This window comes from Onthophagus taurus, chromosome 7 (assembly GCF_036711975.1).
Source record: "Onthophagus taurus isolate NC chromosome 7, IU_Otau_3.0, whole genome shotgun sequence".
Lineage (NCBI taxonomy): Eukaryota > Metazoa > Arthropoda > Insecta > Coleoptera > Scarabaeidae > Onthophagus > Onthophagus taurus.
In genome coordinates, this window is record NC_091972.1 from 7,734,203 (window position 1) to 7,757,509 (window position 23,307).

At 32.2% G+C, this 23,307-nt stretch overlaps 5 protein-coding genes and 1 long non-coding RNA gene across 6 annotated transcripts; 3 read left to right on the forward strand and 3 right to left on the reverse strand.

Moving 5' to 3' along the window:
• Positions 1-3,570: 3,570 nt before the first annotated feature.
• Positions 3,571-4,807, reverse strand: LOC111422762 (uncharacterized). The gene is made up of 4 exons (XM_023055979.2): positions 4,695-4,807; positions 4,042-4,258; positions 3,909-3,976; positions 3,571-3,840 (listed from the first exon to the last, which is right to left on the reverse strand). Exons 2-4 carry the CDS (start codon positions 4,095-4,097, stop codon positions 3,632-3,634), a joined length of 333 nt encoding a protein of 110 aa, XP_022911747.2. The 5' UTR covers positions 4,098-4,258; positions 4,695-4,807; the 3' UTR covers positions 3,571-3,631.
• On the forward strand, positions 4,484-5,449 carry LOC111422885 (uncharacterized). The gene is made up of 4 exons (XM_023056146.2): positions 4,484-4,597; positions 4,658-4,910; positions 4,990-5,057; positions 5,113-5,449. Exons 2-4 carry the CDS (start codon positions 4,672-4,674, stop codon positions 5,319-5,321), a joined length of 516 nt encoding a protein of 171 aa, XP_022911914.2. The 5' UTR covers positions 4,484-4,597; positions 4,658-4,671; the 3' UTR covers positions 5,322-5,449.
• A 1,169-nt stretch (positions 5,450-6,618) lies between these two features.
• LOC139430780 (uncharacterized) lies at positions 6,619-7,379 on the reverse strand. The gene is made up of 3 exons (XM_071198066.1): positions 7,122-7,379; positions 7,001-7,068; positions 6,619-6,937 (listed from the first exon to the last, which is right to left on the reverse strand). Exons 1-3 carry the CDS (start codon positions 7,358-7,360, stop codon positions 6,729-6,731), a joined length of 516 nt encoding a protein of 171 aa, XP_071054167.1. The 5' UTR covers positions 7,361-7,379; the 3' UTR covers positions 6,619-6,728.
• A 745-nt stretch (positions 7,380-8,124) lies between these two features.
• Positions 8,125-8,961, forward strand: LOC139430844 (uncharacterized). The gene is made up of 5 exons (XM_071198249.1): positions 8,125-8,277; positions 8,338-8,462; positions 8,516-8,583; positions 8,640-8,708; positions 8,798-8,961. Exons 1-5 carry the CDS (start codon positions 8,155-8,157, stop codon positions 8,914-8,916), a joined length of 504 nt encoding a protein of 167 aa, XP_071054350.1. The 5' UTR covers positions 8,125-8,154; the 3' UTR covers positions 8,917-8,961.
• Positions 8,962-11,715: 2,754 nt separating this feature from the next.
• Positions 11,716-12,518, reverse strand: LOC111422909 (uncharacterized). The gene is made up of 3 exons (XM_023056183.2): positions 12,279-12,518; positions 12,158-12,225; positions 11,716-12,077 (listed from the first exon to the last, which is right to left on the reverse strand). Exons 1-3 carry the CDS (start codon positions 12,515-12,517, stop codon positions 11,869-11,871), a joined length of 516 nt encoding a protein of 171 aa, XP_022911951.2. The 5' UTR covers position 12,518; the 3' UTR covers positions 11,716-11,868.
• A 5,525-nt stretch (positions 12,519-18,043) lies between these two features.
• LOC139430634 (uncharacterized) lies at positions 18,044-22,803 on the forward strand. Its single transcript, XR_011641025.1, has 2 exons — positions 18,044-18,278; positions 22,701-22,803. It is a non-coding gene; the product is annotated as an uncharacterized lncRNA (long non-coding RNA).
• The last annotated feature ends 504 nt before the right edge of the window (positions 22,804-23,307 follow it).

The following is a 23,307-nucleotide window of genomic DNA, read 5'->3' on the forward strand; positions in this document are numbered from 1 at the left end:
CGTGCAACGACGAAACGTCCGACGACCAGAGACGGACGTGAACACCGATGACATTAATTTTAATAGTAGCAGGGTAAGGCCATTGTGTTGCTCACTGAAAGGGAAAATGGTTGGACGTAAAGGTGATTTTTTTAACAAAAAATTTATAGGTTGCGATACAATAGGATTTGGGATTAGATGAAACAATTGTATAAAAATAATTCCAAATTAATGGAGTTAATCTGTTGGAAAAAAAGTTTAAAAAAAGGATTCAACTTTAAAATGTCGCGTCATTTTCAATCAAAATGAGTAGAAATAGAGGAATTTTCGTCGAGAACAAACGTAAATTAATGAGAAGGGTCCTGAAGCTGATTATTCAAACGGAGCCGCACAAATCCGCCTACGAAGTAGAGAATATCTACAATTTATAAAGTTAATGCTATTATTAGTCTCCGTTGGTTCGCGGTGGGCGGACTCCTGAAAAGTTTTAGCGAGTAGGGATTTGGAAGGGTCCTCTGCGGTCCGAAAAAAGGAATACAACGAAATTCTGGGAAAATGGGGACTATGTGGTCTCTCTCTCCTCCTCTGTGAAAAGCTTTGCGGCCGAACAGAACTTTCCGCTCGGGACGGTTCTCCAGACGCTAAATTTTAATTATTAACCATCCATTAGAGGAAAGCTCCTGGATTGCGACGCCATTTGCATATGCATAAAGACTCGGGACCAGGCCAGAAGAGCTGAATAAATTCCCTACGCCATTATCTTTCCGCCCGCTGCAGAAATATATGGCCGACAGCACGAAAAGTTCTTTCCTTAATTAAAAAATTACAAGGTAGTTAATACTCGGGCAATTTCTACCAAAAAAATTAAATTCTAAAAAATGCGCAAGTAAGTCAATAATACACGTTATATTTATAATACAAAGGCTAAAATTTTATGATTCGTTTTAATTTATTATGTTATCTAACCAAAATATAAATGTTTACACATAATGCAAATTACGTAAATGCATCCAAAAATAAACCTCGTGCAGCACAAAAATATATTAAAAAAAGCAATTAACTAAGTAAATTTACATTGTTGTAAATATAAATGTAAAAAGAATGGGTGGGATCAAAAATTTCATCAGATTCTTTCAAAATGTTAATTAAAGAACATCTAATAATTTCTTTCTTCATTACAGTTTATTTAAATTTTTCAATTGGTCAAGAATTATGCCTTCACCCTAAAACTATTAAACGTTTCGACGAAGTACCGGTAACTCTATAAATAAATTTATTATATAAAATATATGTTTTAATTATTTTATGAAGTGTGCAGAGAAAGTATGGTATATTTACGCTGGAAGTAGTCAGTGTGAAGGATGTTGTATAACTCGTAGAATGGTGTTATTGGAACCTGGTAAAATCCTAGTAACAGATACAACAACAGTAAATGGGTAAATATTTAAAAAATTTGTTGGTTTGTATCTGCTCCATTTTGTTATCAATTTTGTCAAAATTCATGGAACCATTTTCTATATATTTTCTATTTAAAGCACAAAATGATAAAAGAGTAAGTGATTCTTTAGAATTTGAGAAAATTGGCAAATTAAAAAATCCATTGATTCGGGTGTTTTGAGCGACTGTGTGAATTTTGTATTTGAAAAGTATCAAACAAAGATATCCTCAATATTTATGGTTCTTAGAACAAAAACCTTTCATTTTGAAAATGTTTGGCTAAAAGCCAAAACGTTCTTTCCCGTAAAATGAATGAGTTTTACATCTTTCTTAATATCAAATTTTTAATATTTTTGATTCTATCGAAGACTTTCTCAGTCTGAAAGAAGAGATTGTACTGTCTAGAAGATTAGGAAACATTTCTTGTTAAAAAAAGACAAAACTTGCTATCGACTATTAACTTATCTTGTTTGAGCAAAAGGTTTTGGTAGCTTATAATTTAGATTGTTTTGAATTTATTAGTTATGAGTCCTACTTTTGAGAGTTCTTTTGTGAGTTGAAGACATTTTTCTGCTTACTAAAACATTCTAATTGACAAATGACTAAAATTATATCGTGCATCGCAATCATTGGGTACTTTTGTAAAAATTCTGTTATTGCTTCCAAATTCATATTATTAACAATGAATTTATTTTAGTGAAACAACGTCTGTAACATTTACTGCGCAAAGAAATAATACTGACGCAACTTATTATTTACCAGGAAGTAATTTTTTAAAACTTATTTCTATAAAATTGTTTAAAACTGCTTTTATAATGTTTTTAGATCCACTCCCAATAATAATATTAGATACTGATTGTCAAACTTATGGAGTTGTTTATAGTGAACCAACGAGTAAGTTTTTATGTTAAAAAATAAAGTACTTATATTAATCACTTTTTCATTTAGATCAACTTCAAGTGTTTACTTATGAACCAGTACAAGAATCACACTTTTTAAGAAAAACTAAAGGAATAAAACGATGTGATGCTATTTTATATGAATATAATCCTGCGGTAAATTGTTTAGGAACAGTATCATAGAAGAAAACCAAAAAAATTAATTTTAGTGGCCTCTGTAAAATGATATATAATGTCATTATAATGGAAATAAACGTATTTAGTACTTAACATGATTTAAGACTAGTTCGTTCTTTACATTTACATAATTTAAAAATCACACCTCCACTCATAACATAGAAGAGAATGAAAAAACTCCCCGGTGGTGTAAGGTTCAGATTGTTATTTATAATTTATCGTTAAATCGAAGTGTTTTTAAAGACTTCAAATTCAAATTTTTAAAGAAAACCACAAATAAGGTGTTAGTTAGTCAGGGTTAACACCTTCAACTATTAAATGAGTATGTAAAGATGTAGAATAGAATACAGGGTAGCCTGTTGCCCTAAGGGCTCCTATAAGGATGTTGCACATACTGGACGAGTAACAATTGGTCGTGTTCGGGGAAGAGATTTCTCCAAAAATAAAAAAACTCGGTATAAGTTGTTGATTCCAATATGGAGTAGTCTCCATAGGTTAGATCTAGTTTCCTTAGTGACAAGAACCTAATAACTGATTCCAGTGATCAGTTGTTAGATGTAATACACATAGTGATTGTTTTCTGCTGTATTTCCAACCTACAAACAGAGTATTGATGCTCACTGATTTAGTTGAACAACTTTATTTTAAGCATTTATCTTTTATTTGTTCTGTAGAAAGAAATGTTAGCACATTCAGGAGAGTGTATTGATTGTTGATCTATGTATGGTGATCTATGATCTGTTGTATTGAGAGTGTTGATTTATTGTGTAGTGACTTTTTTTACAGCGATTTGAGGTTTAGTTGCTTGCGTTTTTTCTTGACGTGTACTTTTCATCGACGTTTTATGGGTAAACTAGAGCGTGGAACCAATTTAAATGAATACAATCCCGCATTAAATTATTTTGCATAATTTTCAAATAATCACAAACATATTTTGTTTTCTTAATATTGCCAACACATGCATAACTAACACATAAACAAAAATAAGAGGCGTTATCAATAATAATAAACCATCTATACCACCAAATATTGTTACATATTATATACTATTACAAATTATTTATTAAATCAATTACGTTCGCTTTTAAGTACACAACATAAGTATATGAATAATGTATATTGATCAATACACAGAAACATTAGTGATTAGTTTTTACACCTTTACAAGCTTCTTTAGGATTATAATCGAACATTTCAATACCACATTTTTGTACACCATGCAAACCACTTTGAAAATTACGCTTTTGTTGTGCTTTACCAGTGAGCGTCATTAATTCACCATTCTTGTAATCGTAAATTACACAGTATTTCTTACAATCTGTGTCAACTATCACTAAGGGTTGTGGGTCTAAAAAATTAAGTGAATAGTGAAATAAATTAAAAGACAAATTATTAGTTAAGAAAGTTAAATGTTACCATTATCCACGAAATAAATAGGTTCCGTTCCATATCGCTTAACTTCGTAATTTTTAGGAGTAGATATTCTGAAAATTAATTATAAAATTAATGATTAGGGATTGAAATTAACGCATTAAATTAAATATAATACCCATTTATGGTTGTAGTATCTGTTACAAGAATTTTTCCAGGCTCTAAAAGTGTCATGTTGCGTATAATACAACAACCATCGCATTCAGTACTTCCACCGTAAAAAAACCAAGTTGTGGTAGCACATTCAAATTCGTTAAAGTTACTTGGTGATGGATCATTACATACTTGGTAGGATTGGACTGAACCGATCCAGATTAAAGTAGACACAACAGTAACTAAAAATGGTAAAAGACATTTTTAAGATTTTAGAAAGTAATAAGCCGACTCTTGCAGTTTTTTCTTATATAGAAAATTATTTTGCATAATTTTCAAATAATCATAAACATATTTTGTTTTCTTAATATTGTCGACACATGCATAACTAACACACATACAAAAACAAGAGACGTTATCAACAATAATTAACGACTTACGCATTAATTTTATGTATCATATGCATCAAAACAGACGGTTTATCGTTAATTCGTGAGTGTTAATAAAACAGGCAAATCTGTATTCAATATAAATACATGTATTTTTAATTAGTTGAACTCCACAAAGTCCATAAAAAACAAGTATGTAAACAGTTGAAGTATCGGTTTTCATTAATCATTTTATTGTTTTACACGAAATAGCACTCGTCTTGAAGATGTCTTATATCAGTTTACTCACCATTTTATTCGCATTAAACGGGATTGAATTAGTGCACCCTTACAAAATATGTAATAATCCTACACCAAGTCCATACTACAGTGAAGTTGAATGTGTTACCACGAAATGGTTTGTGTATGGCGGAAGTAACGATTGTACGGATTGCTGTATTACACGCAACATGACGGTTATAGAACCAGGAAAAATTATTGTTACCGACACTACAATCAAAAATGGGTTAGTTTCCTGTATTATTACTACATTTGATCGTCAACATGATTAAATTTGTGAACTAATTATATTAATTAATATTTAGAGTCACAACTTCTGAAACATATAAAGCTACAAGCTTTGGAGCGGATCCTATTTATTACAAGGAAAATGGTTCGTTATATTAATTGTTACGTTATTGATATTTATTTTGATAATTACTTTTCAGATGATTATCCCAAAGTAATAGTCAGTACCGATTGTAAAACGTTTTGTGTAATTTACGATTTTAAAACTGGAGATATACACACGTTCACTAATAAAGTGCAACAAAAACGTAATTTTCAAAAAAATTTAGACGGAATTCAAAAGTGTGGTATTGAAGTATACGATTATAATCCTGGAAAAACTTGCAAAGGTGTTGATGTTTTTCAATAAAAATTAAATAAAATACACTGTATATCTAATATTTAATATAAAATTATATGATTTTAAAGTTGTAAGTAATATAAGTTCTAATTTAAATACCTATTATAACATTATAATAAAAAAAATTTACATATAAATACATGGATATGATGTTAGACGTTACAAAAACGTATTTGATCCTTTTAACACAGCTTTTCTGAAGCTATGGCGGGGCGCCCCCAAAAGGAAAAAAAACGATAATTATTAATAAAAAAAATTTTATTCACAGAAAGAAAAGCAAAATAATATTCATGCTGACATTACAAAAAATTAAGTAAGTACAGTACACGTTTAAACTAATATACTATTTAATTATTATAAATATGATTGTATCAGTAGATACTGACAATTACCAAATGAAACTAATAATAAACTCATCAGTACTAAATTAAAAGTAGCTTTAATAATTATTAGTGACGGTTTTATATTACAAATAGCCACTCTCAGTTTTTTGTCTATATTCAATCGAGAACTATATTTTGTCTTTAAAGCAGAAAACGGACAAAATCCATCTTCGCAAAGGTAGGATATTGAAAATGGCAATAATAGAGGAAATGCTCTTGTTTTCAGTGGAGAAAAGGCATCATCCACTCCCGCCCAAAATTTAAAGACAGATTTATTACTAAATTTTCTCTTGATTTCGCCGCTTGCAGTAAAGTCTATGAAGATTTCTTCTTCTGCAGTTGAGAGACCTTCTGGAGTAGTTCAAAATGAATCCCTAACCCACTCATAACTTGCTACCAATTTGTCGTCAGCAAGAAAATACTTTCTAAAATTCTGTGCCAAGATGGCTAAATGATTTTCCATAGTTACAAATAACAATTTTCACGTACTGTTCTTCTTCCTTGTATGTTTTGACACATTCATTCACATTTGCAAACATTTCTAGTTTTTTTTTTTGTTTCACATTTCTGCTCCACAGCTGCAACTTTTTACAAAAAGCTAACTTTATCATTGCTATCCAACATATGTGTGTTTGTTCCTTGGAGTTGTACATTCAGGGTATTTAATTTCTCGAATATGTCGACCAAGTAACTCAATTTAAATTAATCAGAATTAATCAGTGATGACGATAAGATAGACTCGAAACGTGATAAATAGATGTCAAACACTAACCATGAATTTATTGATGATGAAGACCAAATTATTAAATCAGAAACTGGTATTAATTGATTTTTGAGGAAGTTCAATTATATTTTTATAACAGATTTATATGCAAAAAAAAATAAAAGGAAAATGGAAAAGAAACCACAATATATTGTTATATATCATACTACTATTACAAATTATTCATTAAATCAATTACCTTTTACATTTGCTTTTTAAGTACACAAAATAAGTATATGAATAATGTGTATTAATCAATACACAGAAACATTACTGATAAGTTTCTACACCTTTACAAGCTTTTTTAGGATTATAATCGAACATTTCACTGCCACATTTGTGTACACCATACAAACCATTTTGAAAATTAGGTTTTTGTTGTGCTTTATCAGTGAACGTCTTTACATCATCATTCTTGTAATCGTAAATTACGCAGTATTTCTTACAATCTGTATCAACCAATACTATAGGATTTGGGTCTAAAAAAAGAAAGATTAAAAGACAAATTATTAGTTAAGACAAAAAAGTTAAATAAATGTTACCATTTTCCACGAAGTAAATAGGTTCTCTTCCATATCGCTTTATTTTGTATATTTTAGAAGTAGTTATTCTGAAAATTAATTATTAAGAATTGAAATTAACCTATTAAATTAAATACAATACCCATTTATGGTTGTAGTATCTTGTACAAGGATTTTTCCAGGTTCCAAAATTGTCATGTTGCGTGTAATACAACAACCATCGCAATCTGTACTTCCCCCGTAAACAAACCATGTTGTGGTAGCACATTCAAATTCGTTAAAGTATTTACTTGGTGATGGATCATTACATGCTTGGTAGGATTGGACTGAACCGATCCAGGTTAGAGTAGACACAACAGTAACTAAAATGGTAAAAGACATCTTTAAGATTTTAGAAAGTAATAAGTAAGTAACTTCTTGTAGTTTTTTGTTATATAGAAAATTATTTTGTATAATTTTCAAATAATCATAAACATATTTTGTTTTCTTAATATTGTAGACACATGCATAACTAACTTATAAACAAAAGCAAGAGACGTTATCAACAATAATTAACGACTTACGCATTAGTTTTATGTATCATATACATCAAAACAGGCGGTTTATCGTTAATTCGTGAGTGTTAATAAGACAAGCAAATCTGTATTCAATATAAATACATGAATTTTTAATTTGTTGAACTCCACAATGAATTATTACTTTTTTTATACATTTATTTATAATTACTTTTCAGGTGATTATCCCAAAGTAATAGTCAGTACCGATTGTAAAACATTTTGTGTAATTTACGATTTTAAAACTGGAGATATGTACACGTTCACTAATAAAGTGTCAACAAACGCGTCATTTTCAAAAACATTTAGACGGAAACCTAAAGTTTGTGAAATCCTGGAAAAACTTGTAAAGGTGTTGATGTTTTTCAATAAAAATTAATTAAAATAAATAAAATACAATGTGTATCTAATATTTGATATAAAATTATATAATTTTAAATATAAATAATAAGATTAGAAGAAATATGACATGTTATAAATCTTACTAAAATATCGTGAATAATTAACACACTAATGTATTGTATGTTCGTGTGCATGTATAATCAAAGCACATTTTAGTTAGATATAAATACAGATAAAATTTTAAGTGTATTTCACTTCTTTGTCAACGTACATTTGAATATGTTGTCTAAAAACATCCCTTGGATATGTTTCCTTCTACTTGCAAATACTTTACAATTTTCTATATCCCAAGATGTTTGCCGCAAATCTAAATCTATAAAAATTGATAATAGTGAAGCCAAGGTAAAGACTTTAATTTTTTAATAAATTAAAATGTAATAAGTGTTAATTAATATGGTTAAGTGTGTGAATGTATCATGGTACGTTTACGCTGGTAGTGTTCCTTGTGATGGTTGTTGTATTAGACGTAATATGGTTGTATTAGAATCCGGAATATTACAAGTAACTGACACGACAACAGTGAATGGGTAAATAAAAATAAATCTTCTAATAATTTTCTTTTGTAACAAACTTATTTTAGCCAAACTTCATCGGTGACGTTCACAGCTCAAAGATTTAATGATTATGCTACTTATTTTGTAGCTGGATGTGAGAAAGAGAATTTTATAATATTTATAGATAGCAGTTATAATTAAGTTTTTTAGATTCACTTCCATTAAAAATCGTTGATACCGATTGTGAGACTTATGGAGTTGTTTATAGTGAAATAACAAGTAAGTTTGGTTGAAAGATGATAATTTTAATCTTGATTTAAATCAGAATCGAAATTACTACTTTTTTATGTACACTTATTTGCTTGTAGACATCCTTCAAGTTTTTACAGCCGAACCAGAACAAACTCCTACGTTTTTATCGAAATTAAAAGGAGTGAAAAGGTGTTCTATGCCTCTATATGAATACAATCCCGAATTAAATTGTTAATATTATAGTGTAATCTTCAAATCCTACGAAACTAAATAAAAGAAATTGTTGTTTTTCAATTAAAAATTGTTTAATTTCCTTTAATTAAGTACTTAATATGTAAATTATATATGAGTTAGATATGCTTATATAAAACTTTAGATATATTGCAAGATCTTGGTTATTGCATTAATTTTGGTATCTTTATATTTTAAAAAATTCATGAACGTTGTATAAATATATACAGTCTATAAATACATGGAGATAATTTTAGACGTTACAAAAACGTGTTTGATCCTATAAGATAATTTTTGTTTAAATTATCGTTGCTTAACTAAGAAAAAAAATGTTGTATCACTTTATCAAAACCGGAAAACATCAACTCAACAATAATCAATATGAAGATATTGATGATGCTATTGAATTAATCACTGATGATATATTCCAAACTCGATAAATATATTATTATTTATCGATTATACAGGATGTCCCGTTAAGCGTACGGAGCGGCTGTATCTCTAGAACGGTAAGGCCAAGAGGTTTGGGAAAAAAATCCTTATAAGCAAAGTGACCAAGAGAAATAGCTGGAAATTATTTTGAAGTTCGTAATTCGACCGCTAGGGGGCGTAACTGCCATTGAGAAACATAAAGTTGCCGCTATCTCAGAAACTTAGACGATGAGCTATAACTTTGACACCATCATTTAATAGCTTGGATAATACCGCATCGCTTTTGTTTTGCGATATTTCTCATATCTGTCATAATAAGGGAGGGGGAGGCCAATGCGTTTTCATATGTTTACATTTTAATATCTCCTAGACCATTCAACCGATTTGAATGTTTTCGGTGTTGTTTGAAAGAGCATTTTATGCTCTTTTTAAAGATATTTTCAGTAAGACCGTCTGCTTTAAAACAAATGAGCTAGAGGACGTTATCTGCAGCGATTACATATTTTTGTGATTTTTGAAGAAAAATTAAATGGAACGATACTATTTACTTCACAAACCCTTAGTCACCTTAAAATTTGCTAAATTTTAGTGAAAACCGCATCTCGATATCACCACCCGTTCTCGAGTTGTAGAAGAAAATGTTAAAAACTCGAGTGCCATCAATCGGATCCAGTTACCTCATCGAGAAAAACAAATCACATTACCATGGTAACTGTAAACATGTCATTTACTAACGCAGAAGCGTATGATAGAGCGTATGATGATTTATTTTCAATGTTTCGAATACGATCCAACTGCATGGCAAAAATGTGCAATGCAATTACGACAAAGAAAGACATTTTTCTCTAGAAGTGTTTTTAAGATTGACTTAGCGATTACGGAAAACTGGCAACGTGTAGCCCATTCAGACATCTCTATGAATTCGTAAATCATATTGGTGCGCAATGTGATCCCACATAATCTGGGAACTCCGAAAACAATTGTCCACAAGAGTTCTCAAGAGAATAATATCTCCACCACGTTGTTTTACATCAGGCCTTAACAGATACCGATTATAATAACAGACTGAACTATTACCATTGACTTTTAAATATGATTTGGGCAAATCCAAACCTTTTATCACAAATGCTGTGGATGCATGAAGCATCTGTCCACAAGCTGATGTAAACTTGCATAATATGCATTCTTGGTTCGAGCAAAACCCACATTGCTTTCACCCCTTTATCTATTGGGTAGACTAAACGACCTGACTTTTCAAGAAAAACCAATAACCAGGGAAAATATGACAAAACACTAAATACCAGTAAAAAGTGTCCAGGGAAGAGACTTAGCAGCGCTTTTTTTTTTCGTCGAAACTAGATTAAATAAATGCATCGAGGTTTATGTAAGACATTTCGAACATTAGTGAGCTATTTTTGCCAAAAATTTAAGTTATTCTAAGTGTTTCGGTTTATTTTGTTTTATTATCATTGTTGATGTTTCATTGATCCGTTGGCTTTTCAACACGCCTCAAAAGTAGTTTTGAAGCAGTTCTAAGCTTGGATAAAGTGTGAAGGAAGGTTCTAGATAATAAAATTTTTGTTATCTCTTATTTGTTTCCTAAGGTAACTTGATCCGATTAAGATATACGAATTTTTAACATTTTCTTTTATAATTCGAGAATGGATGGAGATATCGAGATGCGGTTTTCACTAATATTTAGCAAATTTTATGGTGATTAACGGTCTGTGAAGTAAATAGTACCGTTCCATTTAACTTTTTTTCAAAAATCACAAAAATATGTAACCGCTGCAGATAACGCCCTCTAGCTTATTTGTTTTAAACCAAGCGGTCTTACTGAAAATATCTTTTAAAAGAGCATGAAATGCTCTTTCAAACAAGACCAAAAATATTCAAATCGGTTGAATGGTCCAGGAGATATTAAAATGTAAACATTTGAAAACGCATTGGCCTCCCCCTTCCTTATTATGACAGATATGAAAAATATTGCAAAACAAAAGCGATGCGGTATTATCCAAGCTACTAAATGATGTTGTCAAAGTTATAGCTCATCGTCTAACTTTCTGAGATAGCGAGAATTTTATGTTTCTCTATGGCAGTTACGCCCCCTAGCGGTCGAATTACGAACTTCAAAATAATTTCCAGCTATTTCTCTTGCCCACTTTGCTTATAAAGATTTTTTTCCCAAACCTCTAGGCCTTACCGTTGTTGAGATACAGCCGCTCCGTACGCTTAACGGGACACTCTGTATATTCATTGATGATGAAGATCAAATTATTAAACCAGAAACTGGTATTAGCTGATTTTTGAGAAAGTTCCAGTATATTTTTATAACAGATTTTTATGCCAAAAGCAAAATAAAAGAAAAATGGAAAAGAAACCACCATATATTGTTATATATTATACTACTATATAAATTGTTGTACTACATTATTACATATTATTCATTAAATCAAGTTCCTTTACAATCGCTTTTTAAGTACATATACAGTATATAACGTATATAAATCAATATACACACAATTTACTGATAAGTTTCTACACCTTTACAAGCTTCTTTAGGATTATAATCGAACATTTCAATACCACATTTGTGCACACCATACAAACCACTTTGAAAATTAGGCTTTTGTTGTGCTTTATCAGTGAACGTCTGTACATCACCATTCTTGTAATCGTAAATTACGCAGTATTTCTTACAATCTGTATCAATCAATACAAAAGGATTTGGGTCTGAAAAAAATATTAAATGAATAGTGAAATAAATTAAAAGGCAAATAAATTATTAGTTAAAAAAGTTAAATAAATGTTACCATTATCAGAGAAAAAAATAGGTTGCGTTCCATATCGCTTAATTTCGTATATTTTAGGAGTAGTTATTCTGAAAATTAAGTATTAAAAATTAAAATTAACAAATTAAATTAAATACAATACCCATTTATGGTTGTAGTATCTTGTACAAGAATTCTTCCAGATTCCAAAATTGTCATGTTGCGTGTGATACAACAACCATCGCATTCTGTACTTCCCCCGTAAACAAACCATGTTGTTGTAGCACATTCAAATTCGTTAAAGTATTTACTTGGTGATGGATCATTACATATTTGGTAGGATTGGACTGAACCGATCCAGATTAAAGTGGACACAACAGTAACTAAAATGGTAAAAGACATCTTTAAGATTTTAGAAAGTAATAAGCCGACCTCTTGCAATTTTTTCTTATATAGGTTGATTTTTATGAAAAAGTAAACTTTAGACAATAGTCATATAAATTAAACGTATTTTTTCCAAGTGTTTTTTGATTGTATATATTATAAATAATTATAAACATTGTACGAAATGTTTTCATGCAGGTCATAAAGGTGATAAAGTGACATTTCTCTAAAGTCTCTGCTATAATATGTCTTATCTATATAGATTTAGGTAATGACCTTATGACCTCATGACCTTCTACTGTATCTTTTCGTTTGAACATCCTTGTCTCATAACATTTTTATCAATTTTAGAAATATTAATTGCGAAAAATCTTCGCCTTTCTACGTATTGTTAGAGTGAAACTACTTATGTAAAAAAATATTAAAGTACAGTCGTTTCCGCTTAATCAGGACACTGGTTAATCGGAACACCCGCTTATATGGGATAAATTTAAAAAATCCAAACTATCTAACTGAGTTAAGCTTTACGCTTAATCGAAACTTAGGCTCTAGAATAACCACAACTAAGCGGAAAAACTATAATTAGTGGAAAAAAACTATTTTTCCAAATTTTTTTTATTTTAAATTAAGCTGTAATTATAATATAATATATCATATATAATATTCTACGTTTATCAACAGATATTGAATATTAATGATTATTTATGGACAAATTATCCGAACTTTGAGAACCTCATGAAGACGTATGAAGCATGGTACAACATTTTGCAATTAAGATTTTCGCTTTAAAATAGAACGAGGAATGTCGCTACGTGCCTATCCGCTAATTTCTGAACATCCTGTATATCTCGGATAGATACCACGGAGTAAAACAAGAAGCGTGTGTTTAACAAGCACCTCAAAGATCAATCAACCTTTTTTTTACTAAGGCTCGTTACTACCATCTTCTGGTTAAGCTATCTAAAGGATTATTACCATGGTTACGGCTATTTTACGCGCTGATTGGCTAGTAGATGTGTTTATCTATAAGATAAATTTAACTAAAAGATGGTAGTAACGGACCTAATAGGAAGTATTTGTGCAACTTTCTGTAACAGCTTCGGTAACAACTTCTTCTTTAAGTCTAATTGAAGTACATCTACATACTGTATAGATGGCAAAGCTAAGGACGATGTGATACTTAAATGGCGCAGCTTCAGTTTGTTTATCAATCGATCAGTTGTTTAAATTATTTAAACTTATAAACTAAATTAATTTTGTCTACTGTAACCCTTTTCGCAAAAAAAGAACTTTCTTTGGCATGTAATTTATCTAAATAATACTAATACAAATATTTATAAACTTTATAATACTTTATAACATACACTATGATACAATGTATACACTTTTAGAACACATTATACAATTTGAGATTAAAAAATTAATTTATGTGCCTATTGTTTTCATAATTTACTATTTCATAACCGACCTACCTATATATAAACCAAGTTGCATATTGAATCCGTACTCTGTAATCCTTTCAGTCTCAACATGCCATGTGTTAAATAATGTCTCAAGGAGCATATGTAATTCTACTAATGTACAAAACCAATTCTCTTGTATTCTTTAATCATAGTTTTTAGCTAGAATATATTATTCGATTAGCGATAAATGCTACTTTATCCAAAAAATAAGGTATTTTATACAATAACATATTGTCGTTGTCTTGTAAATTTAAAATGCTTGAACGTATCTAATTTTTAAAATATTGATCGTGAAAACAAAGAGAAAACGTGACGTTGAATGAAAGAGGATTGAAAAGACCCAGAGATTATTAACGAAGAAGGGTTGATTTGAATAATTCCACAAGTCGTTCGGAATTTTAATGCCTTTTTGAATCTAAATAATAGCCCAACGTTCCTAAACCTTTAAAAGTTAAAATTCGAAAATTACGTCCCTTTCAAATGTTAATTCCAAAATTTACTCAATGTTTTTAAATTGAACGTAAATTTTAAGGTTTTATCAAAAAAAGGAAAAATAAAAAATAATTTCGGTGGTAATTCAATTGCTATTCGACTAAATTAGTAAACGTGTCTGTACGAGCCTTTAGGTATAGTATGTCAGAATAGAACCAAGAAGTGTGATGAATCTTTGGTACTATTTATCTATTGCTCTCGCATCTCTGCTTGTTATTTATCGGTAATAACAAATACAGTTTATATCCAATTTTCCGTGAAAGTCAGTATAATCTTTGTATTTCAGGTTTTTTCCATCTGATGATGTAGGATATGAGACATTAGAATTACTACTAGGCTGCTGATAGCAGCACCTCACGGCTCCTATCCCCATATCTGGGATAGCATTTTAAGTAGATGTGACGGCATTGTGATATGCCATTCTATCCTGAATACCACATGAATATCTACGAAGCAACATTTTCCTATAGTATCCCAGGGCAAATATATCTTTCAACTGATGCCCAGGAGATTAATACATTTATCAACCCTTCTACTAAAACTTTCTTTACATCTTAAAAGGTTTTCTTATCTACTATTTTCGCATGCATTTCTTATCCGCTCTTTCATGTTTTCTGGCGTAGTCGGTACTTCGCGATAAACATTATCCTTAAGGACGCCTCACAAAAAAAATCAACAGGTGTTAAATCAGGTGATCTGGCATGCCAGGAAATTGAACCATCCCGATCTAAAGCTTCACTTTAAAATTCTTAAAATATGTGGATAATGTGCTGGACATCCATCATTTTGCAGCCACATATTTTGTCTTTCTTCCCTGCTCAAATCTACAAGTAACGTTGGTAAGACGTCATCTACAAAATTTCGGTACTTCTCCCCATTCAACATCAATAAAGTATGGACCGAACAATTTATCACCAATTATGCCACACCAAACATTAACCGACCAAGGTCGTTGATGTTCTACTTCACGTAATCATCTCGGATTTTCAACGCTCGAATAGTGCATGTTATGACTATTGACTTGTCCTTTGTTTGTAAAAGTAGACTCATCCGAGAATAGCACGTTACCAAAGAAATTGACGTCCAACCGCATTCGTTCTTGTGCCCATTGACAAAATGTTAATCGATTTTCTAAATCACCTCCATCAAGCTGTTGATGCAATGAAATGTGGTATGGGTGATACTTGTTGCGCTTTAATATTCTTAAAATGCTGGTCTTCGATATTCCGGTGTCAATTGCAAGTCGTCGAGTGCTAACTTGAGGATTTACCTCAACGCTAGCTAATACCGCAATTTCCTTTTCTTCCGTAGTTACAGTTGCTCGCCGAGTTCTTTTTCTTGATTCCACATTTCCAGTGTTAGTGAAATCATTCACAACTCTGTAAAAGGTACTTCTCGAAGGCGTTTTCGATCAGGCGTATCAGCAACTTTTCTGCCACTTTCTCCATAAATAAAAATCATTTCGACTTTTTCTGCCACACTTAGAGTATCCATGATTTAATGACTTAGTTTAAACACTTTGCCTTAATGTAAAACGATGGAATGAATTCAGAATTTGTTGCCAAGCAGTTTTAATGTAAATTTAGTTTTACCTGTTACATTTTAAAACAATTCAACCAATTAAGTCTCTGAAAGCGATATTCTGAAAATGCCGACATAAGCAGTTCCACGAATTCTTGTTTTTTATGCGTTATTATCAAATTGACAAAAGCGGAGAAATGTCGGAACCTTTTAGATCTCTTTCCAAAGGTATTTCCGACGAGCCAGCTCACCCGATGTACCTCTTCTGGATTTTTTTGTTGAGCATTCTTAACTAGTATTCTAAGAATTAAGAACTAAAGACAATGTATCGAAGCGGGTAGGAAAATGTTTAAAAATTCATAAATCTTATTTGTTCTTGCTAGATTATAAACGTTAGTTAATTGTTTCTGAAATTTTTTTCAAAAGATGTTTTCCGTTGTACTGACAAAACCACACAGTAACATTTTTTTATTTATTTTTTTTAATTACTTTACTTTTATCCACATATTCAGATTTTACCATAAAATATATATAAATTGGTCGTAACCTTCATATAACCTTGAAAATAAGGGCAAGGTCAAAAAATGTTATCGTCATATGGTTTCCCCATTCGCAAAGAACAACTTTCATTTGGTTCATATTTTTATGTAAAATGAACCGTTTTCAAGATAATCGCTTGTCTCACGTTAAATGGAGCCTGTATACTCTCTTATGCGAGAAAGTAAAAATAAATAAGAATAATAGTGAATGTTAAATCCGATGACAACGTATATCTGCAGATACAAATACATATAACGTTGTGGGTAATATCTAACAGTGAGTCCGTCTGCGATACAAATCACAATCGAATGACTTGGATTCACCTGGATTAGGGTGAGCTATGCTCGTGTTACGCTATGGGCCGGACATTGATAGATACGCGACTGGAGTGACGGCGTTGTACGTGTTTTTTGCGATATTGGAAGATTTTAACGTTCGACGAACACACCGAGACCACGATGACTTTTTGTAATTAAAAGTGTTTTTAAATGCTCTATCGTAACCGTTCGAATCGCACACAAAAAAGAAATGTGGTTAGGAAACGTTGTACAACCAAATGTTTTCTAACAGCTAAATTTAAATTTTTAGTTAATATTTAATTGAGTGTTATTGAAATTGTATGATACTAAAGGTGGGGTTTAATTGGTAAGTATTGAGCTGACGAACTCTTCATGTTTCAATTAAAGTTTTGTTTGTAATTTCAAAAAAAAACGCAAGTTTTTATTGCTAACAAACGACATGTTAACAACGACACAATAGACCACAGCGGATAATTACCATAAACCCTGTTGAACGGATAATTACATTTCGAAAGCATTCGCGGAACAATCTCATTTTGCTTTGACAAGAGAACGAAATTTTGAGCACGCGTCCTCTTTGTTTTCGATATAGTTTAACGATTCCTTTTTGCAAAAAAAAGTAATTTTATAATAAACCGCGAATCGTTTCAAACTTTAGCTTTAGGAAAAGTTTTAAACTGAATTTCGAAACGCGATGGACTCGGGAAAGGTTTCCCGAAAATAAAACTTTTACGGTTCGACACTCAAATTTCTAAACGGCTCGGTGATGTTGAGGGCGACCTCTCGCTATAGTATAGCGGCAACAACAATGCCCTCGGATATAAATAAGAACAATTTATTCCCGGTTACCGTATACCGGGCGTTTGAAATATAAATCCCAGACATATTCGGGGCGGCTGTTTCGACCATTTTCGAGGGTTGGTGAAAAATTCGTTCGTTGGTATACCGGAGTCAGCCACTGGGCGTCGCGACGCCACCGTCGGTAGCGGGGGTGGAAGGCGTCGTCAGCGCTGGCGCGCGGCCTCCGGGTCGATAGAAAAAGGAACAAAATCGATGGGCGCACCCCACAAAAAAACAGAGAGGAATGCACACGTCACACACACACCTATGGGGAGCCCAGGCGTGCACGCGTGTTTGTACAGAGTTTTAAAAACGCGCATTCCAAAACAATAATACTCAATCAATGATAGCAATGAGCCAATAACCAAATGGGACGTTACATCGGTGGAAGGGGGCGCCCGTGACAACCCTGTTTACAAATGTTGCGATTGATTCTTTCAATACTGTTTGAGCTGTACTGATATATCCACGCTCCCTCCTCTATATCCACCAGACTACTACTAGTATTACGTGAAATCTGTGCACGATAGTGTTGTCCGTTCTTTCTACATACATAAAACGTTCACGTTTTCCTTAAAGGGGTTATTATTACAAGAAGCCAATTTTTTGACACTGTCGAAAACTGTAAGTACTGTACACACCCACGTAACCGTGGTTTATACCAACATCCCCTCCAAAAAAACGTAAAAAGAACGCCCTAAGTGTGTGTGTGCATCGCACGGTTTTGCGGCCTTTTTATCGATTTTTAATTAAACATTAGGCGTTCATCCCGTCTCCTTTTTTCGTATTGGCCCACGCCTTTCAAGCTTGTAATGATTTTTTTTTGCTATCTCAAATAACGGTTAATCGTGTCTCCTTTTATCAACTCGATCAGAAAACAATAAAAATTTACAGCTAAAAGATGTATCTTACGATTCAAATTAAACCCAAATTATGTAGAAACACCCACTGCGCAAACTCAAACAAAAAGCTCTCTATATCAAAAACTTTAAAATTTGTAATTAATTTTAACTTTTATTTGTTGAGCTCACTGAGAATTGGTTATAACATGAAATGGTTGGTTAGAATCAAAAGTAATCGAATAATGTCAATCGTCCGCGGCCCTTTCAAAGTTGTCCCTACATATTTTACGATTTGACACGATGTCGATGTGAGAACCGTGGTTAGAGTACGTAATTGTACGTATAGGATGATGGCAATTCCGTTGTCATATGGAATCAAAGAAGCGAGATCCGTCTGTTCGGCTCGACGCGACGAGAACAGTCATATATATCATATCACTCGCGGGGAGCTATCGACAGGTGCTCTTATGACTCACGTGCCACACGTCAATTTGACTTTCACCTCTCTATCGGATGAGACTACACACGACATATGTCCCAATCGACGACGATATCAACTCTGTCTCTATTGAATACAATGATCTAGTATAGTAAATTTGCGTTATTAAATAATAAAACATTAAAAATATTAAAATATGAAAAATTGTTGAATGAGAAGTCGGTTTTATTAAGCGTAAAGCCAAATTTAAAACGACCGAATACAATTATCTTGGCGTTTACCCTGAGAGTTTCAGGCAAGAAGTATGCTAATTTTCAAAATTAACATTGCCGAAAGCATTATGCAAATTAAAAAGAATTAATTTAACGTTAAAAGGACAAACAAAAAATGAAAAAGCACATTAATTCTTATTGGGCGATGTTTTAGATGGTGAAAGACTCTTTAGAATGGAGGACGCAATAGGTAAAAGTGCACCCGAAATTAAAACTTATAATCGGCAAAGGGGAGCTTTTTCAACTCGTCGGCTATTTAGGAAAAGTAGCCTTTAAAAGCGACGGATGTAAGTACGAAAATCGTTCGTAGTCCGAGTTAATTATAGTAGGGAATAGGTCCGGCTCATCTTTGCGTAGCTGTCGCTAGGGAAAAACGTCCCTTTAGAATGGAAGTTGAAGGGCGGGTTTTCTCTGTGCGTGTGTATGTGGATGTTGGGCGTTCGACCAAAAGGGTGAATTTTCAGAACCGTATTTAAACTTTCTTTTTTACTGTATAAAATAAAAATATATAAATAAATTAAGTTAAATGACTTTTTTTAAGTATATTAAACTAATATATGTACGAAGGCTTTCACTGTCGGTATTAATTAAACTATAAATAGAACTAATACTAGTGCTAACACTAGACCTGGAACTAGAAACATTCAAATCGCAGAACTATTTCTAATGTTAGTTCTAGTGAGAGTGGTAGGTAGTGCTAGTTAGCATAAGATATCACTATGTTGCATATTTTTATTGCAATAAAACTAGAACTAACACTAGACCTAGAACTAAAAACAGTCGTTTTGCGTCTGAAGACGCACGGCTAAACCTGATACTTTTTAATTCTAGGTCTAGTGTTAGTTCCAGTTTTACACTAGCACTATCATTAGAACTAACACAAGACCTAGAACTAGAATCATTCGGGATTAGCCGTCTTGAGAGACGTGTGGCTAAATCCGAATGTTTCTAGTTCTTGGTCTAGTGTAAGTTCTAGTTTTACACTAGCACTATCATTAGAAATAACACAAGACCTAGAACTAGAATCATTCGGGTTTAGCCGTCTTGAGAGACGTGCGGCTAAATCCGAATGTTTCTAGTTCTCCGTCTAGTGTTAGTTCTAGTTTTGCACTAGCACTATCATTAAAAATAACACAAGACCTAGAACTAGAATCATTCGGGTTTAGCCGTCTTGAGAGACGTGTGGCTAAATCCGAATGTTTCCAGTTCTTGGTCTAGTGTAAGTTCTAGTTTTACACTAGCACTATCGCTAGAACTAATACAATACCTAGAACTAAAATCATTCGGGTTTAGCCGTCTTGAGAGACGTGCGGCTAAATCCGAATGTTTCTAGTTCTCGGTCTAGTGTTAGTTCTAGTTTTGCACTAGCACTATCATTAGAAATAACACAAGATCTAGAACTAGAATCATTCGGGTTTAGCCGTCTTGAGAGACGTGTGGCTAAATCCGAATGTTTCTAGTTCTCCGTCTAGTGTTAGTTCTAGTTTTGCACTAGCACTATCATTAGAAATAACACAAGACCTAAAACTAGAATCATTCGGGTTTAGCCGTCTTGAAAGACGTACGGCTAAATCCGAATGTTTCTAGTTCTCGGTCTAGTGTTAGTTCTAGTTTTGCACTAGCACTATCATTAGAAATAACACAGGACCTAGAACTAGAATCATTCGGGTTTAGCCGTCTTGAGAGACGTGCGGCTAAATCCGAATGTTTCTAGTTCTAGGTCTAGTGTTAGTTCTAGTTTTACATTAGCACAATCATTAGAAATAACATAAAACCTAAATGTAGGATCATTTGGGTTTAGCCATCATAAGAGACGCACGGCTAACCAGGAATGTTTCTAGATCTAGTATTAAATCTAGCTTCAATTGTTATTCAGCGTTAGATTGTGGTATATTTTTATTGAACGAAGAGTAGAACTAACACTAGACCTAGAATCAGAGCCATTCTGGTTTAGCTATGCGTTTCTTAAGACGGCTAAACCTAAATGTTTCTAGTTCTAGGTCAAATGTTAATTCTAGTGACAGTGCTAAGTAGCGTTAGTTAGCTAGCATTAAATATCACTGTGTTGCATATTTTTATTGAATTATAACTACAACTAACATAAGACCTAGAACTAGAAAGTTTCGGGTTTAGCCGTGTGTCTTCAGAATGTTTCTAGTTCTAGGTCTAGTGTTAGTTCTAATTTTACACTAGCACTATCACTAGAACTAACACAATACCTAGAACTAGAATCGTTAGGATTTGGCCGTCTTGAAAGATGTGCGGCTAAATCCGAATCTTTCTAGATCTAGGTCTAGTGTTAGTTCTAGTGATAGTGCTAGTTTTAGTTTAATATATTAAATTAAATTTTAATAAACTAAATTGTGTACAATTATATTTCTAGTGCATTTAAAAATACCAACAATTTATACTTGATTGATTGAACCGATAGAATTGGATTAATAATTAGTAATACCAGATTTTAATTTGCTAATTCGTAGAATTCATTTAATTTTATTGTTGTAAATGACAATGTAAAAGCCGGTCCTGTGAAAAGGCGTGGGGGGTCGTTCGTACAAGTTTTTCGAGAGAGGCCGCACAACTTTTGGGGCCTCCTGTGGGTCTCTCATCCGCTCAGAGCAAACTCCACCCCCCTGTTTTTAACAAGTAGGACGGCCATTTTCACTTGCATAAGTTATTCGCGAACCACACCCAAAACGTTCGCGAAAATACAGCGGCCGGGTGCCGGTATAAATAAATAAATAAATACTACACAGTTAGTTCCCCCAAACCCCTCCACAACTCAGCTTCACCGCCACCACGAAGCTTTCGAGAAGCGGCCTGGGGGTAATTTCGTTTCCTAAAAACTATTTTAACTTTTCGGGACAAATTGTCGGGTAATTCAATTCCGACCGTTTGCAACGTGAAGCCCACCCATCCCTTCTACATGAAAGGAATTTAATATTTTCTTGTACCAGGATTATATTACGTTTTTGTATGTTACCTAATACAACCAGTAAATTACAACCCTAAAAAAAGATCGATTTCAAAAATCAATTACAAAAAATCAACTTGTTCGTTGGTTAATTCTTCAAGTTAATTAATGGTAGTACTTTTCGATTAAAAAAACCGCCGTTAAAGTTACCACCAATTTTTAATGAATACTAAACACGTCCCGTTTACCCCAACATATTAATTTTATGCAAATCGCACCCCCGCAATGTAAAGTTTATAAATCAGATTATCGACGTTGTTCTCCAACACAACAAAAAAATAATTCATAAATATGAATGACCCGAATGACCTGAATGGTCGGGTTAATTTTTTTTTAATATTAATTTATCAAGGCATTTCCATTATAATCGCATTTAAACCGTCAACCTCATTATCCCATAATGTGATGTGCTATTTAAAAAATTAAAGTAGTCAAATTTATTTATTAGAATAGAAAATAATAAACTATATTTATGTGTTTAAATTTATTAGTCTCATCATAAAATTCTTTCCATTGCAGGAATTTTCATTTCACTTCAAGTTTCATCGACCACCAAGCAAGATAAATATTAATTTTCATTGTGTATTGATTATTTTTAATAAAAATTTCTATTTTAATATCATTGTTGTATTTTTATTTCACCATCCAAATTTATTCATAAAAATTTTCTTAAAATAATATACCTAAATATTGAAAGGTAAGTAGAAGGTAAAATCTCAGCTTAGATCACAACCCTTCGAATTTTGTCGCCCTATTTACATAATGAAAGGTTCCTGTAAAATAATCCTTATATATTCAACCCTTAAAGATAGTGCGAGTGTAGTATTCCTACCTAATAAGAGATGGCGCTTTATTATGGCGGATTTAAAAAATTTAAAAGATAACTTTTTTGTCTCGTATACACAAAGTATTTCAAGAAAAAATATTGTTATTATAAAGCAAAACCGAATTAATTTGAACTTTACATTTTCATAAGTCATTCAAGTATGGTGTAACATAAAGATAATCAAGTAACTCAGATCCTTGTTAAACTAAAATACAAAATTATTATGTACATGTTACAGCAAAAGTTTTAATTCAGTAAATGTTACACTACTTAATTTATACATCTGTTCTTTCGTTAAAC